Source organism: Strix uralensis, chromosome 8 (genome assembly GCF_047716275.1).
Source record: "Strix uralensis isolate ZFMK-TIS-50842 chromosome 8, bStrUra1, whole genome shotgun sequence".
NCBI lineage: Eukaryota > Metazoa > Chordata > Aves > Strigiformes > Strigidae > Strix > Strix uralensis.
The window spans coordinates 25,224,101-25,242,216 of NC_133979.1; the positions used below are offsets into that span (position 1 = coordinate 25,224,101).

General features: G+C 37.4%; 1 protein-coding gene across 13 annotated transcripts in view; it reads right to left on the reverse strand.

Annotated features, from left to right (window-relative positions):
* Positions 1 to 5,110: 5,110 nt before the first annotated feature.
* PTPRC (protein tyrosine phosphatase receptor type C) overlaps positions 5,111 to 18,116 on the reverse strand; it is a 65,833-nt gene continuing 52,827 nt past the window's right edge. For all 13 annotated transcript variants that reach the window (XM_074876740.1, XM_074876739.1, XM_074876736.1 and 10 more), the window contains 16 exons: positions 17,145 to 17,260; positions 16,497 to 16,587; positions 16,308 to 16,384; positions 16,049 to 16,085; positions 15,515 to 15,612; positions 14,444 to 14,569; positions 12,517 to 12,674; positions 11,960 to 12,095; positions 11,130 to 11,279; positions 10,604 to 10,694; positions 10,124 to 10,257; positions 9,008 to 9,142; positions 8,560 to 8,682; positions 7,971 to 8,149; positions 7,156 to 7,291; positions 5,111 to 6,375 (listed from right to left, as the gene is read on the reverse strand). In XM_074876740.1, the coding sequence (XP_074732841.1) occupies positions 6,103 to 6,375; positions 7,156 to 7,291; positions 7,971 to 8,149; positions 8,560 to 8,682; positions 9,008 to 9,142; positions 10,124 to 10,257; positions 10,604 to 10,694; positions 11,130 to 11,279; positions 11,960 to 12,095; positions 12,517 to 12,674; positions 14,444 to 14,569; positions 15,515 to 15,612; positions 16,049 to 16,085; positions 16,308 to 16,384; positions 16,497 to 16,587; positions 17,145 to 17,260 (2,060 nt within the window). In that variant the 3' untranslated portion in view covers positions 5,111 to 6,102. The remainder of the gene's footprint in view (positions 6,376 to 7,155; positions 7,292 to 7,970; positions 8,150 to 8,559; positions 8,683 to 9,007; positions 9,143 to 10,123; positions 10,258 to 10,603; positions 10,695 to 11,129; positions 11,280 to 11,959; positions 12,096 to 12,516; positions 12,675 to 14,443; positions 14,570 to 15,514; positions 15,613 to 16,048; positions 16,086 to 16,307; positions 16,385 to 16,496; positions 16,588 to 17,144; positions 17,261 to 18,116) is intronic.

An 18,116-nucleotide genomic window follows, 5' to 3' on the forward strand; every position in this document is an offset into this window, starting at 1 on the left:
ATAAGGAGAAAACCTAGAAAGTTGATACAAATATTCAAATACGTTGAGTAAGTGAAGTAAGAGCTACAAAAGGAAAGGTCAGAGACTCTGACTAATTGGACTGTTGAGTTGAGAGTAGCACTATCTGCTGCAGGGGGCGGAGCTGCAAGCCTTGTCTGCCTTGCACAGCCACAGAAAGTCTTTCCACTGTGACTGGAGCAGGGCAAGGTATTACTTGATAGTGGAAATGCCTTGCTGTCTTGGAAGGAGACATAACTCTTCATGCAATAATTTATTAATGCCATTTAAGAAATTGAATTCCTGTTCAGTGAGAATTTTATTTATGTTAAATCAATACATTAAGTCAGAATTTCATTTTATTGCTGAATAAAAATTATATTAAGAAAGCAGCATAGAAAAAGGAAACACTTAATGATACTGAACTGTTCTAGTCTTGAAGTGGTTTCAATGACATAATGATATATTAAAAATAATATATTTAAATATTTCAGAAAAGAGTAGGAGTAAAAGGAAGTACAGTGCTAAACTTAGAACAAGATATTGTTATTCTCAAAATGACATATTAACATTAGTAAACTAGGATGAAAATTAGTCATTATTTCTTTCTTAAAAAAAACAAAAATCAAAATTGCCACTTCTTGCCAAATGTCTTGCCAGTGGTAACTTTCTGTTGTCATTTTTTTTACCATTTTTCTCTGCAGTTGAAGAACATGCACACTGACTTATATTGCAACATCAGGAGAGCTGACAATTTTTAGCAGCCACTGATGCCAGCACCAATTGAGTCTGTGACAACACAAGCACCCTGTATGCATGCAGTCTCCTGCACCTCATCTATAGTTTATTTTTTGCAAATTCATTTTTGAAGACCACTCTTATAAAGCCCATCAGCGACACAATCCAATATTGTCTCAGTGCTGCATTGCCCCACAAAAAAGTTAGCACAGGCCCACCGCATCATCCCTGTTTCTCCTATTTTTCTTTTTTTAAGCTGAGCAGCTGCCAAATCAACAACTCATCGATGTCTGGTTGAGGATGTAATCTCACACTTAAGGCTATGAATGACGCACGTGCGCACACACACGCACACACACTCCCTCACTCTCAGCTAGTGCTTGGTTTTGGATAGACCCAATCTCTGCAGTGCTGTATAAACAAATGACCTCTTCATTACCTCAAATGGCTCCACGTTACTGAAATGGAGCAAGCAGAATGCATTGCAGGAGCTCTGGGAACAGGGCAAAAGGCATTTGAAGAGTTTTAGCACAGCCTGGCGGCTGAGCTCTGAAAATACACCAGGTCTACACCAAGGACTGTGGAATACTCGTGTGTGACCTCTAGGTCTCAGCTAACTGCCAGGCAAGGTCAAGCCTATTACGAGGTTTCATCTCCAAAACCAAAAATCTGATACTGAGTGATAAAGTAGTCCAAAGTAAAATTCCTTTTTATTTTTTTCTCTGTATGTTAGACAGTCACACGACTACATTAGTACTGCCAGCCATGGTTCTGCACAGCTGTGGGATTCAAGAGACGACCCAGCTGTAAATAACTATATGCCTTTGCCTCTGAAAAAGGTTTTTTATGTTAATTTCAAAAATTCAGTAATGTTATGCATTGCTGATGCTGACAATCCTGAGTCTGAGGACATAATACTTATTAAAACCCTGTTTTTCACAAAGGTTAAAACAATGAGACTAATATTTTACAATAACTTGTACTAAGTATCCTTCCTAAATAATTATTTTACTGTCCCTATAAAGGAGATCTTTTAATATAAACTTGCTCAGCATTTTGTACTCATCATCCTTTCATTTGCATTGAAAAGAAAGGTTGACATATAAAGCTTTTGTAAAAAAATTTTGTTGTAACTTTGTTGTACCTTTAAAATTATTGGGTTCCGTTCTTCAGACTTACATTTTTTGTTAAGTAGAGCTGATGTATATAGAAATGTGCTGTACTCTGTAGCTGAAACTTTTCTTTTCTTCTATTTTGGTTTTCCCTAGTCTAAAACACAGCATGCTGGTTCTTGGCAAACAGTTGCTTTACGTATGGAAAAATAGCTGTGGTACAGCATGTAGAGCCCTCGGGGACCTTCTGATATTCTTTTAGAGGCAATCTGGAGAATGTACAACGTCAAAAAAACTGGGCGTTTACAAAAGCAAGATGCCTTGTCGACGAGATAAGCATTGCTACTGGAGAGTTTTTCTGAGGAATGTTAAATAAAGGATATAATTTCCAGCTTAATGAGACACCTGTCTTGAGCCACTATCGTTTCTTACTTTCTTCGCATCTCACACAAACAGCTCGTGATGTTAGTATTTGACTTCCCTTTGTAGCTCCTAGCTCCACTGCCATGTGTCACAGACTCACTATCCAGCTCTGCTTGTGCCTCTTGTACAAGATTTAACAGGTTTCCTGTTTTGCAGAAAAGCTTGAAACCCATTGCTTGCTTCAGTCCTCTGGCAAACTTCCCCCCACCCAAGGTGATGTCCTGACAGTAGCAGTGAGACGTGGAGCAGGAGCCAGCATGCACCCTCTGAGCCTGGTTCAACCCCTCAGGCTCCCACGTGTATCCCCCAGCTCCTTCCCAGCAGCTCAGTTTGGAGCGAGGGGGAGAAAGGGCTCCCATCCCAGCAGGCCATGAGCTCACTGCTGCCAGGGACTGTGGGCTCCAGCACCACCAGCCAACTTGGAAGCGGAGGAGGGGAGTTCATGGATGCTGGCTGCGTGTGTGTGTGGGAGAAGGAGAAGCACAAACACGCCCTGCAAGAGCCCAAACACAGCAGTGGAAGTTGCGGTGCAAGAAAGCAAACACCTCCTTGAACAGCATCCCTGGGCACCACAGCTCAGTGTACTGGCCATTTTTTGTGGTGTATAACATTTATCTTGGGAACCATGACGTGACTGATATTCATAATGCACCACCTCCGAAAAAGATTTTAATATAACTACCTTGTTCATTACAGAGCACAACAAACATAAAAACCTAAACAAAAACAAACACACAGTTCATTCCCCACTGCAGTTACCTGATGAAGCAGAATCTTGTGGAGACTCTGGGATCCTTCCACTCCCCCATCTTCCCACACCAGACTCAGCTAACACAGCACTGTTGCTTTTCCATACCCACTTTTATATCAGCTTCTACCTAGAAAATTGTGGGAGAAATCCAGTCTCTTTAGTCACATAAGCCCTTGATTACCCTCGTTTGTTGCTCAAAGTCGTCTCCCAGCTGATCTGTTGCTTAGTTATTTTCATCCTGGACTTCAGATCATAAAACACTTCCGAGCAGCAGCTAAGTCTTAGCTTGAGGCAGTTGTTATCAGTCTTTGTGCAGCTTAGCTCTACTTGAGAAAATAAACGTTTTGCATCTTTTTTCGCATGTTTGTTTCTCACCTTTTAGGCTATGCCAAGTCTCCAGCCTGCTACAATGTTGTTCTTGCCCTAACAAAGCCAGAAGTTTTCTAGCAGAGTTTATTAGCTTGGGCTTCATGCCTCCCATGTAGTATGCTTCACTGTGTTGCTGGGAGACCTAAAATTAAGCCTACAAGTGACTAATCCAAGTGACTACGGAGCATCCAGCATAATGACCATAATGACCACAAGTTCTGTGTCACCACCCAGTGGATTTTTGAAATTCAGATGACAATAGAGAAGGCAAAAAACCATCCCTGGTACATACATAGAGAGTTCCTAGAAGCAATCAGAACTTCTAAGCTGTGTTAAGTCAGGCTCAACTGTCACAACTGGGATTTAATGAGATTTAATTGTACAAAATGTTATTTAATTTGAAAATAATTAAAAGCCAAGAGCTCAGTTTATCCTCTTGTGCCAATAAGGAACTTTACTCCCAAAGTGGTTTACACGAGGCACATGAGCTCAGTTTTAACATAAGGCTTTGTTTCTCTGATTAGGCTAATAGTGAAGATATACGTGAGTCAAAACTTAACATAGTTCAGGACTTTTCTTTCAAAATACATGCACAAATCAAGTGCTAAACTGGTATAAGTTTTTGGTTTTTTTTTTAATATGCAGTCAAATGAACATTGAAATCATTCTAGAAAACAATTTAAGCAAAAGAAAATCCTCCAGAATTTTTACAGCCTGGGTACTGCAGGAGCTTAAAAAGCTGCAGAACCATTTTTCAAGGAATTAAGTGGATGAGTGTCCTCAGATTTACACAAAATGAAAATTTGGGCCCAATTTTTGATTTGGGAAACATTTTCAGTTATTCCTAAAAGTGTGACTAGCCTCTGTCTCCCACACCCTTCCAATAGGTAGCTGCCCTGACCTCTTTATTTTACTACCTGAACTAGCTAGAAGGGCTTTACAGTGGCCAAATCTTAGAAGAAGAAAAAGAAATTAATTGTTCTCTGTCATCCAATGAGCACCAGTGAGTCGATCTGCATCCAAGGCTTTTTATCTTTCTGATCTTCAAAGGTATGCTAAAAATTTGCAATTTTGACATGTTCCTCTAAAAATAGCCAACAGGCTTTGGGCGTACGATTTTTTTAGATTATCTTCACATTTAGTCTCAAGACCTTTTTCTCCACAGGTAACCCCCTCAGCTTTGTTAGTTTATCCCCTAACACAGATTCAGCTGAAAAGGCAGTTCAGCGGGCAGCCCAGGGGAATCCCACTGCCTCTGTGACTGTTTGCTGCCACTTATTCAAGCAGGACTGCCAGGAAGCACTTGTCTGAGCTGGTAATTGTGAATGAAATATTTGATCTAGAGTAACAGTAAAATTAAATTAATGTTTTAACCAAGTGTGACTGTGTATTTACATGTTATTTACATGGCTCTCAAGTATTTTCAGTTATGTTTTGTAAGGAGAGATTAGGAATATGCAGTGATAAACTAGGAGCACTGAATCTGTTGAGTGACTGTTCCTTTAATGACTTAAAACAAATGAAAAATGAAGTTTCCTTCCTCTGTAATGAGCAAATCATGACTCTTACCTGCATTCACACACAGTTTTATAAGAATTAAATGGTGTGTTTTCCTACTGAAACTTGTAAATTTTATCCATGTATGCGACAGCACAAGGTTTTGTAGATTTAGAATAAAATAATCGGTTTGCAGAGTCCAATAGAATAAAATAATTTCCACTTTGTCAACTATCAATTATGGTTTTTATTTGTTCTAAAAACAGTAGGCTAAAATCCAGCAAGAAATAGTAAAAATATCAGAACTGTAACATACAAAACCTCATATTGAAATAAAAAAATCCTGTACCAATTAAAATCTACAATGTTTAGGGGGAAAGCATCTAAATATTTTCCAATTCTGAAAACAGGTTAGATGCATTCATGGAAGCAGTCCCTTTAAATAACAGTAAGCATAAGAAATAAATGTGCAAGCACGCAGTATTTTAAGCTCTAAGAGTAAACAGACTCTGTTTTCTATCAGAATCATTGCAATCATTCAAATACCAATTTCCAAACTCTTCTCTGAACTCTCAGATTGATATATATGGAGCAACAAGGACACCTTGAGGCAAGTTAGAAAAATGCAAACATTTCTATTCCACATTGATTTGGGAGGACTTACAGATTCTCCATACATCTGAACTCCTTGGAATTGTCACATGATGCAAATGATAAGTCCTTAAAACTGTTTGGCAAAGTCCCACAAGTTCCACGGAGTCTCACTAAAGCAGTGCTTGGTCAGCTCTCTGGAAATGCTAGAATATATGCTTACCAATTGGGTTAATTTACTTGCTGATAGTTTTGAAGACAGACCCAAAGTTTTGCAACACACTGATCTTGTTCTGAGTTGCTTCTCTCCTTGTTACAGAAGTCAAAAAATTTCCTCTTCTCAGTATAGTATTACACTGTACATATTTTTAAAAGAAAATGTATAAAAACAGTGAAAAGGTTTCTGAAGAAGTATTAAATGCAAATCTACACAAAAATTAAAATTTCACAGTTCTTTGTCACTGTCTACAAGTTTCAAGTATTCCTTTAAATTTGTACCTTTGAAAAACTGATATAACAGTAAACATTTTCCAAAAAAAAAAAAAAAAGGTGGGAAGAACCTTATACTTCTTATTTTATGATTTTTTGCACATGAAAAAGCACTTTTTTTTTTAGTTTAGCCTCTTAAGTTAGAACTGGAGTTGTGGGGCCATTTGTAGAGCTTTCTATTCCCTTAGTGCTATCTGCAGCCTTAGAATCACCACATACTTCAGAAAGCTCATTTTCCTCTGGCGTTGTTGGGATAAGATCAATAGTGATCAAATCAGTTTCCTGATCTGTTTTTTCTACTTCACTGCAAAATTCAACTTTATCTTCCTGTTGGCTATTCTTCTTTATTTGTCCATTCTGTGCAGGGTAGGTACTGGCAATGGTGTCATACAGAAATTGGTAATGTTCCTTAAATAGAGAGAGAAGAAGTTAGTATGAAGGAAATGGTCAGAGCCCAAGAATAAGCCTGTTCTTTCTCTGTTTTCTTAAATTTTGAAATGTACCATGTAGTTGAACATGCAAGACTGCATATGAAGCAGCTTCCGCAGTTTTTGGCGTACAGTGTGTTGCTTCTATGGTTTATTCTGATTTCAAGTGTATGTAATGTCTCTGTAACTGCCTGCATCAAACGTTCCAAGTTGTCACTCAGTACCCTCTTGGTTTACAAAGTACCAAAAATATGCCTTTTACAGTGCCTAAGTTGTAAACAACATGTGTTGTAAGGAGTGTAGGAAAGTAATCTAATAACCTGCCCCACATCGATGGCACCTAGGTGTGGTTTGTTAGTAGATGCACAGTGTATGCCACAGAGACACAGTTCCTCTGGGGTGATTTAAACAAAACACGTCAATGGCTGCTAGCCTGTGAAATGGAGTTAGCCTCCTAACTGCAGAAGTTAAGGGACACTGTACACATGCATCCCTGAAGCAACTGCAGAAACATCAATTTATGCAATTTGTGATTTTATAATATGTACCCTTCCACAAAGGTGTTATAGAATTGCAGCTCTGAACATTTCACAGATTCCTTCATTCTTATCAGCAATGGCCAATTCCCAAATAGTGGTGAGTGGCTGTGAATGTCCTGATTAGAATTAGTGTTCCCTATGCAGAAATTATGCATAAGGTTACAAGTGACCATGATAAGTAATCTCATAATTTTTTCTGGTGATTCATAAGATTTACTTACAAAGGTGGAGACCACTCCCAGCCTGGTACGACGAAGAGCTTTTACTACTTGGAAAACATCTATTACTTCTTCTATTTCTGCACTTTCCAAGAGCGTCATTAAAGCACAAAACACACCAGTCTGCTGTGATCCATCACTAGAAGATGATGTAAAATGTACATGTAAATTTAAAACATAAAATTAGCAAGTCTTCTGATTAAATGTTAGATTTATTTCAAAGTCTACATAATGAATTACATTTCCAAAACATTTTTTACTGGACTGAAATTGTTACAGTTAAGAATATCTGTAGGACACACACAAGATAGCTCTAGATTAGAGGATACCTGGATCTCATGTGGCCACTTCAGGGGTAAGAGAGAAATTAGAAACTTCAGTCTTACAGTCTCAACAATTGTTAGCAGGGTTATCCTCTGCTTTAGATGGTAGGCAGGACCATTCCTGGAAATGGTCCTAAAAAAGTGGTCTTATGTCCTAGAGCAAGAGATGAACCTAAAAGCTCTGCTGGATCCTCATTAGTAGTATGCTACAAGAGCACTCTGACCTAGCATTTCTTCTCAAACTATGTGTACCAGGCAAGAGCATCTAGCTCTGACCACCTATTCCGTGTCCATGCTTGCTGAAGATACGTGTGCTCACCTTTCACCACTACAATCAAAAAGGTCAGGTTTGAGCAATTCAAGGAATCTAGGGCCAGCTGAGTCTCCAGACACAGGTAAAGGCTTGTGGGAAAAGGTAGGCATCCCAAAATTGGGGTTGCTATGTATACCCAAAACTTAGAACTAGGTTAAGGTATATGTTGAAGTCAGACCCACCGACAGTGGACGATGAGCGGGACGCTGCGGGTACTCCTGTTGTCCTCAGTGACTGGTCTGGCTGGGACTTTTTGTTTAAGGTTGAGAATCATGTTGACTAAATCTTTGGGGTTTTCTGGAACGTCCAAGCCACTCCACTTGTGATACTGATACTGATAAACCTTCTGTGTTTCTTTCGTCTGAAAAACAGCAGTGGAGATGTAGTCAATGTTCAGGTTAAAATAAAGATTCATGTAGTACATCTATTGCAGCTGATTTACAAAAGAAAAATTCTGTTCCTGAGGAACCGCATGGTGGTGTGTGTTCTACCTCATGAATACGTGGTAGTGGACATCTGAGCTTTGCTCAATGTACAAAAGACAGCTGACCTCCTGAGACTCCACTACCACCACCTCAGCAATTCACTAAATGGGAATTTGAGCTTATTTATAGCATTTATCATGATTGGCTGCTGGTCTGGAAAATAAAAATACTTCCATTTCTTAGAGCAGGAGCTAAATGAAGTGGGAACCGTCCCTTCTCTTTAGGCTAAGTTTATAACAGAAACAAATTTAAAATTTCCTTTTGGAATTTGCAAAGAAACTTTTACCTTCAGATGTGTAACATCAAATGCACGTATGGTATAGCTAGGACAACAGTTGACATCTGTCATTTGAACTTCTGTGCTATCATACATTTGTTTTCCTTCTCCCCAGTACTGTGCACAGAGTTCCTAAAATGGATAAAAGTACAAGTCAGTGCTTACCATTCAAACCTCCTTTTCTTTCATCTTCCATATGCACTTACAGAAAGTATTGACTTTAAAATAGTAGGAGCATTATTGTATTTTAAAATATAGCATCATACACTTTTCCCCTCAAAAATTCATTAGAAAGTAAAATAAGAAAGTAAATAATAGAACAAATTATACTGTAAATCCAAATTCCTCATCCTATAACACACACTTAACTGGAGGAAGAGAATGAGAGAGTGCAGTGCAGTGTTTTCTTTGCATATAGAGGACCCTTAATATGTCAGTGTGAAGATGATGCCCTCACCTGATCTCCTTCTTTCAGCTCTGTCAGCATAACAATGACTTTGACTTTTCTTTGGAAAACCATTTGCCAGAAGTCAGAGACAGTTTCCTGCAGTGGTCCCTGTGTGGCAATCATGGCTTTCGGACCCCAGTAGCCCTATAAAAGAAAGTTTTAATATTTTTTTCTGAAATTTATTTGAAATGTGATTGTCAAGCAACAAAACTCATTGTCATTTAAAGAATACTCAGTGAAATAAACTAATGAACTGTTTTGTTTATAGGGAAAATGTGCCTATCACAGTAGACAATGGTCTTACAGGAATTCTACGAGCCAAATGACATTAAACTCAATCCTCCTAACAGTATCACTTCCAGATTGACAACAAGATATACTAATGCCATTTTCTACAAAGCATATTTTTAAGGGCTGAAACATTTAATTCTGCACAACTGATTAATTTGACCCTAAGAAACTGAGTTTATACTACACAAAGTTGGTGCATCAGTCAGTTCACACTGAGCTACCCAAAAGTAAAAATACATTTACTCTGAATACATATTCTAACTGTGCAGCATTTTAAAGGATTCTGGTAAATCACATTTGGCTAGCAATGCCATTAAAATCACTTCATTAGTGACCAATATCTGCTCTCCTTCTTTTGGAGGTATATATGATACCAAAAAACTAGTGGCCCCAATTTTCACTAGTAGTGTCCTGTATATGTGAATAACTACGCTCACATTTCACTAACAGGGAAAATATTAACATAGATCAAATTGTACATAGGCAGATGCCCACTAACAGAATTACACGTTATCATGAGGCCAGTCTGAGAGCTAGTGGTTTTAAACATAACACACACAAAAAGCGTTTCTATGTTTAGTCTCACTATTTGAGATTGCACAGTCTAAGACCATGCAAGGGAAAACGATTATTCTTATTACTGCAGCAAAACGTAGAAGATTTTGATGATTAAAACTATAAATGGATTCGTCAATTGACTGTCAGATCTTTCTCCCCTATTCAGGTAAATCCTATTCTGTTTGTGAAGCCAATAAGAGAATAAGAGCTCAAGCTAGGATATAGTTTTAGCTGAAAGCTTGTGAAATATTTATAGTGGATCCTCTAAATACATACAGTTATGAAAGAAGCATTGATGTATTTGCTTGATTCTTCAGAGTCGCTGTCCTCATCTGAGGAATCATCTGAATCATGTTCACCCTCCTTACTGTATTCGTCTTCATGCCTGATTGGCACGCGGTTAAAGTCATCTGCATGAGACAAAGTGTCACTGTCATGCCACATTGCTGATCATTAGAGGTGGGCTGCCCCCACATGTGCAGGGGGAAACAGATAGAAAAAGGCGAGTCCTTTCACAACAGACTGAACAGACAAAGGCCACTTTATTTGAAATAAACGCTCCAAATAATTCACATTTTTAAAAACTCATCTCTTCCTTTTTAAAACACTATAAGAAGTTTCTAATTTTACAGTGTTGAGAAAATTAATCAATCAAATACATCTCAGTTAATTTGCTGCCCTCAATTTTTCAAAATTTAGTAAGTTTTCTTAAAAAAGATAATATAAAATAAAGGAAGATTCATGGAAAATACTTACACGGAATTATGTTGGCATTCCTATTTTTGCTTTTATTTTCCTCACGGTTTCCAGTGTTCTGTGTCCGCCACCCCTTATAGGAAGGTAATCTCTAAAGAAAGAGGATGTTTGCTATTATGCTTGATTAAAATGTTCCTGGGATCATTGTGTCCTCTGGACACCCACGGCCAGTCTTCATCTCCCAGTGCCTCTCATCTTCCTTTAATTCTTTAAGCTTTGGTCACATCTGGACTATAGTTTAAAAATGCCTGCTATATCATGTACAATGGCACAGGAAATCACACACATAGACACAAGTAATCGTTCTATGCTCCCTATCTTTGTTAAAAATATTAACATCAAAAGCAGGAATAAAATTTCATTAATTTACAGCTTTTTTCATGAAGGTAAAGACACTGTTTCTGTGATAGAGAAATAAAATATCACAGAAGTGATCATATATGGTATCTCTATCTTATGACTATTGTGCAAGGCACCTTCTAATGTAAGTGGGAGGTAAGGACACTAGAATGTGATCTTTATTTACCTGAAACTCTGCCTCCAGCAGAGAAGGATCACTTGGAGGATCTTTTCTTTTCAGATTGTTAAGATAGGAATGCAGTTCTGAGAGGCTGACCTCTGTTTCTCCATACTGATTGTATTCCACTAGCGCTTGATGGATAAGGATGTACTGTGACTGGTGTTTCCCATTTGAAGGGTTTAAAAATGAAGTTATTAAAGAGTTAAAAAAATATATCACTTTTTAGAAACATTATAAGAAACTATTATTCCCATGATGTTATTATTGCTGATAATATTAAGCATTATTGTTAAATAGGCATTAAGGTAAGTATTAAAAAAGAGAATGACTTCCCAATTAGACATTTTGGATCACATTTAGAGTGTTGGATGAAAAGTGTTCTGCCAATAGATGTAATGTCTTTCAAGAAATATTCAATTAAGATTTGACAGATCTGTAAAACGCTTAAATAAGTCAAAAACATGCAGTGCATCAGTCTGTAACTTTTGTTGTACTCTCAACCCAAATGAAAATCCCACCTAGACAGACAGTTTTTAGAATTTGAAAATTAAGTTTGACTATGCAAGCTCAATTTTGCATTTGTGAATTGTATGCCAAAAACTGGATTATCAAATCAAAAATGTTCTTCTTGGCTTCCCTTTTTAAAGCCTAAACTTTAAAAGTTGAAGTTTCTAAGGAAGTTTTTCTCTCTCTTAATAATTTCCAGAGCTATATTTTCTATCAACAACTTCAACTGAACCATAGCAGTACCCAAGACTGAGCAGCACACTTCTGAGAAATACTGATGAAGCCCTAGCAAAGAAGAGTTCTAAGTGACAGGAGTTTTAGCAAGATACCTCTACTTGAACCATGAGGCACCGCTGCCGACGCAGCTTCACGACATAGCCATAAACATCCACTCTGCCTTCTGCATCCAGCCCCTCCAGCATGGCATCAATTCCTATATACGTCCCGGTGCGCCCAACACCAGCACTGCAAAGCACAAAAGGATTTTGTTATTGAAAGGGAATAGCACCTCCCAGTCCCACTCGGAAAGAGGAGCAGTCAGTGAGAGAACAAGAGTGCAAATGTGTAATAATTGGATATGAAGCCTCTGAAAACAGTAAGGCAAATATTGCCAAACATGGTGCTTATAGCCAGAGTAGCCCAACATTTATCTGGCTGCTTTCCAAAAGTCCAAAATCTGTGTATCCTCAGGTTTTAGTGACCCAAATATCATTCAGATCCTTCAGAAAACAGGCCTTTTTACACATCTGTGGCTGCCGCACTCTCAAGTAATCAAGTCACAAAATTTAGGATCAGCCGAATACCTTTGCCAGTTCCCTTTTCTGAATAGCTTTACTTTGTGTTCATTTAACATTAACAACATTTTTAAAAAGCAATATATATTTACCTGCAATGAACTACTATTGGGCCACTAAAAAAGTTGCTAAGAGCATTAACTCTGCGTCGGAGTTTGAGAAGGAGATGTGGATCCTCAGGGACTCCGTGGTCTGGCCAGCTTGTGAACTGAATATGAGTGACATCTCTTCCAGCTGTTCTTTCTCTTCCCTAGAAAAAGTGTGGGATTTTTTAATATATATACACACACAAAGCCAAAATCAAGTGCAGATATACAAAGCAGAAGAAAAATGAGGGCAACAGGCATCAAATGTTGAAACAGAAATTTCAAACAGTGTGCTGTAATGTTGTAATCCAAATGATCTCTCAGGTTACAGCATTTTTCGTATTCAATTTTAATTTAAAAATATCCATGAATGAGGAATCACAATGACTCCAACAGAGGACAAGCAGGAGGTTCAAAGTGTTGCTAAAAATACCTTTTTCTCAGGTTAGCCTATGATCCAGAGTATAATATGTCTCCCCCACTCTATTCATAAACAACCTGGCCAGTGTATAGCTCTGCTTACTTCAGTTTAGAAGTAGATATAAGAAAACTTATGATTTCCAATGAGACTGACTCTGTCAAGTCACTTGACTAAAGCTTAAAGCATGTCAAGTCTTGAGTCCTACTTTTATATGTTGCTGCTAGGTTAAAAGAGAGGGCATACATTTTGATAACCTCAATTATAAAACAAAATGAGAAAGATGTCTCAGCGGCATTCTTTTCCTGGCCAAGATTTAGTATGGCTATATGGACATTTCCCCAGTAATCAACCCCCAAATTCTTACTCCAAGTTGAATTATCCAGTTGTGGCACAGTTATTCATACCGTTATTTGCCATTGTTTCAGTAATTATACATCACTATTCCACCAGAACTGCAGAAGTCTCCACTTTCTCACCAGGGACCACTCTTAAATTCCACAACCAATATCAGTTTTATCTATATTAATATGATGTCAGCTGAACAGAGAGCAGACAGCTCTAAAAATATCAGTCCTCAACCTGCAGCAATCTCTCATTTCTAATGTCAGATTCTTCTAGTCACAGAGCAATGTTTTGTTAGTAGTTAATTCTTAACATCCTGATATTCTCACTTTCTTCACACTAAGTTACAACTTTCTTTCAATCAGACCACTTCCTGATTAAATTTTAATGCAACATGAGACGGCAGAATAGGAAATTTCAGCTGTAATCATGGATCAAGATGGGTGGAGTCTGTTGCTTGGCTATTTTGCTGAAGATCTGTCAGCAGATTTACTCTTTGAGTCTTAATGCTTTTAGTTGACTTACATTCCATTTACCCTCACTGCAATATTTTCGCAAAGAGCCTGAGGAGCATTTAACCTTAGATGGCAAATTTTGTTCTCAATTATGCAAAAGCAACTAGTATGATTTCAGATGTATAAGAGAGCAATTAACCACCCTCAATGATTCTACACATAGCCAAATGCTCATGATTATTAAAGCACTTGAGATTACCAGAATTTGTAATTGTCCCACTGTACAGTTATCATGAGGGTAGACAATGGTGCTCTATGAGTCACATTGGTTTTACTTGCGGGTTATGCTGAGATACACATAATCTATTAAAATTTCTGTTTTAAAGAACAAGCTAAATATCTACAGAAACCACAGTATATTAAGTTTTCCATGCTTAACATCATATTAACAGTTTCCTCTTAAATGTAGATTCCAGAGTAGTAAGGAAAATACATTTTTAAGTTGGGAAATATATTTCTAACTCATATTTCCTTTAAGGAATGACACCTACATCTAAGAAGTTTTCTCTTAAACTATATGTTCCTTAGGGAAAAACAGTAGACCATCTTCCATTGATAGCTGACTCCTCCTCTTGAAAGGATCTCTCAGCGATACCTACAGACTCCAAATAGACACTCCAATTCCAGTCAGTCTTACACTTCAAAATCAACTTACATTTGTGATATGTAGTTTCTGGATGACATAGTCTGGACACGTTTTACTTTCATTGATCTTCACAATGATGTCCCCATAGGTTGCAGATCCATTCTCCATTGAGGGCCAGTACTGGGCACATTTGTTCTGTGAAGATACAAAGTTAGGTGAGGAGCATGACAACAGAGAGCTGAGAGCTAGAAGAAAGTCTGATTTAAAATAGATGGCAGTTCAGTATAGTTTTTCCAACTTGTCACCAGTCTTGTCCTCTCCTGAAAAGGCTGTCACTGCTTAGGAAGTCAGTGCTAAATAATTCCAAATTTCCAACAGTTCAGGTCTCTGACCTGAAGTGTATACCCATGGAATTTAACTTGGAACATAAAGTGGGGAAAAAATCCTGTACACTAGTTGAAAAAGTGAATAGCTAACTGTTGCTGTTGCCTGAAGGCTGTAGAAAAGTTTGCAGTTACTTCTATGGCTTCTTTTTCAGTCTTCAGTGAGGGACGTTGCTCCTGCCTGCCCATAACATCAACTTGGGGATGCTGTAAATCTGCACGCAGCCAATCTTTTCATCTTTAAAAGCAGCTAAAACAGCAGTTCCCCTTCTTCTTGCTGTACCTGGAATAAGGAACAAAAGCAAGCCAGAAGCACCCAACCTTCCAGTTAAAGGAAGGACAAAGACAACAGATAAAAAAAATATTCTGTCTAGGACTTACTGGGGGCATTGCCAGGATATCAGAAGATAATAGACGGGAGAAAAATACAAATGATACCTTTTATGACAGGTCTGTGAGGAGCTAGAGTTTTACCTTGAGCCCTTTTCTGGATTTATTAGCTGTAATTGAGAAGCTCACCCTCCGGTACTAACAACTGTGACTAAAGTGACATTTTTTGATAAAACTAGTAATGGCATAAGGCAACATTGTTTTGCCATGCTTTCCAACAAAGGTTCTGCCACAATGAGAGAACAGGAAAGAATGAAAACAAAGTACTAAGAAGAAAATGTAATTCACCACAGCACAGCAACCCATTCTGTTTTCAGGCAAAAGAAGAATGGAAAGATGGATGGATGGATGGATGGATATTTCTCACCCTCTTTCCTTCCTCACAGCGAGTCACCATGACAATAATTGTTGCCTTCTGTTCCCAGATCATTCTCCAGAAATCATCTGTGGTTTCATCCTTGGGGCCTAGCAGGAGATATTTCAAGGGAGTTTTTCAGAGTGCAGCTACATGAAAAAACACTTGCCTTCTTAACATGCTTAGCCATGCAGTCTGAAAAGCTAACCAGAGATCACACAAATAACAGCCACACACTCGATTTCATTATGACTGCTGCCATTAGGCTACAGCATTTTAAAAGTCTCATATATATCTTTAGTGCATAGCTGTGAAATCTGAAAACTTTTGGTGTAAAGTTATGCATCATGAGAAATCTGCCTTTGAAGTACAATCTATTCAACTTCACAAAATTCCCTAAGCAAAAACTCATTGGCAATTTCTTCATATTAAATTTCAAAATGCCAGATTTTCAATTTTTCTTTAAATTTACTAATACTTTTTTACTACTCTCTAACAAAAAATGGGTGAATTAAGCAAAGCTATTCTTTTAAGGTTAAAAATTACCTTGTGCAGCAATGTATTTTCTTGGTTCTTTGAAGCCCTATAAAAAGTACAATGTTAAAAACTTTTAAGTTGTTCATGCTTCCCCTCTAAAAGATTTACAACTTTAAATTCAGTATGCAACAGTTCAGTAATACCAAATACATTACAAAGATTAAAAGAACCCGAATGGAAATCCTCAGAGGTGTTTGATGCATGAAATGTACAGACTACAGAGTTTCTTCAACAGTGCCTAAAACTCTTTTCAGTAGAAGTCACTCACATCAATATAACTTGCATTGATATAGTCTGATCCTGGGTCTCCTGGGATCTCCGAGAGCTCAACGCGGTTATGATCATCTGTTTAAATCATTTAAAACAAAATAACTATATTATCTCAAGGCACTGAGAAAACAACTATTTATAAAAATATATATTTATAAAACATGCAAAAATTGTAGCAAATACTCACATGGAAGGATATCAATGTAACGGTTTTTGTTCTGATTATGGCTTTTTTTGGCCTCCTTTATTGAAAATTTAGTGAAAACTCTAGGAATACTCTGTAAAATACAATGTTACTTTTATTAGGTAAGCATATATTTAAAATAGCTTCTACTTACAGTCAAACGCATATGGAAGAAATTTGGTACTATTGAGTCTGGAAGATAACATTCTGTTTCACATGGTACTACTTCATATATTTCTTATATCTAAAAAAACAAATTTATTTTCCCTTAACATAAATCATACATGTCTCCACAACTATAAATTATTTATATCTCCATGGCTATGCAGTAAGAGAGAGTATTAAAAATATGCATTAAAAGGTACTTTGGAATGGAAAGTATTTAGACTGTGTATTTTATACTTTTGCTGAAAAACACTTTCAGGAAAAAAAAAAAAAAAAAAAAAAGTACCATCATCCTGTAATAAGGAGAGCTTAGTAGCAAAATTAACTGAAGCCTATTTGACCTTAGATGAGAATTCACTCAATTTTCTAGATTCGGTCTTTCTTTCTTGATAACCAGTGCATATACTTCAAAAAGAATTCTCTTGAACAGAATTCTTCCAACCACCTGGCTACAAATCTGTGGTATATTTTCAGCCAATGGCAAACCTGAAATTCATCCAAGAAAAGTCTTCCTTCATCAGCAATCTTCCTTTTGTATGTGTCCAGCAATTGCTCCGAAGGTATTGGCTCTATATTCAGAAGTTGCCTGTCATCATCTTTAACTGTGCAAACACATTGAACATTTATTGTTACTGACTTTGAAAATGTAAATTACATTTCAGTAAATGTGATTCTTGAATTGTCATACAAATTAACAAAAGGACAAACCTCTTTGTTTTAACTAAGCATGTTTATTTTTCAAAAAAATGGTGTCGCCTGAGCCAGCTGTGAGCAAACAGGACCTAGGAATAACAGAATTTGTTGAGCTCTGCTGCCTGACTGGAGACACCTCAGGAGGAGGCCACATGCAGGGACACTGCATTAACAGTGCTTTTGTACAAAGTGACGATTGTCACATTCAGGTCACAGCAACAGCCCCAACACCCACAGTAGTGACATGGCCTTGCCCTCTACTTCAATTCTGATCATTTATCGTCAGTGGTAAAACGGATTGCTGTGCAAACAACTTACCAATGTAACAACATGTATTGCCTACTTTTTCAAATTTTCTCCAACTTATTCTCTGAGTTGAAATAAGCTGTAATATCATCTTTAATGATAAATTAATGATTGAACAAGTTTTAACATCTCTAAGTAGACATTTATTAATTTTTCATTTACATTGAAAATACTTTTTTTAAAAACTATGTGCCTAAGCAAATGGATTTCAATATCAACACAGTATTACATCCCATTTAATGTAGTTAATTTCTGTGGGCTTGAGTGTCATAAATTATTTTTTTCCTGAAGTTTTCTGGTATTGACTGATTCTGTCCTTCATAGGCTTTGAAATCTTGTGCAAAAAGTTTCACATAATGTTGGGTTCCAGTCTTTGGGATTTGAAAGCCTTCAAAATTTTGCAGCAAAAAACAACTGGCTTATGTCTAAATTCTTGCTTTGAAAAAAGTGCACAGGGAA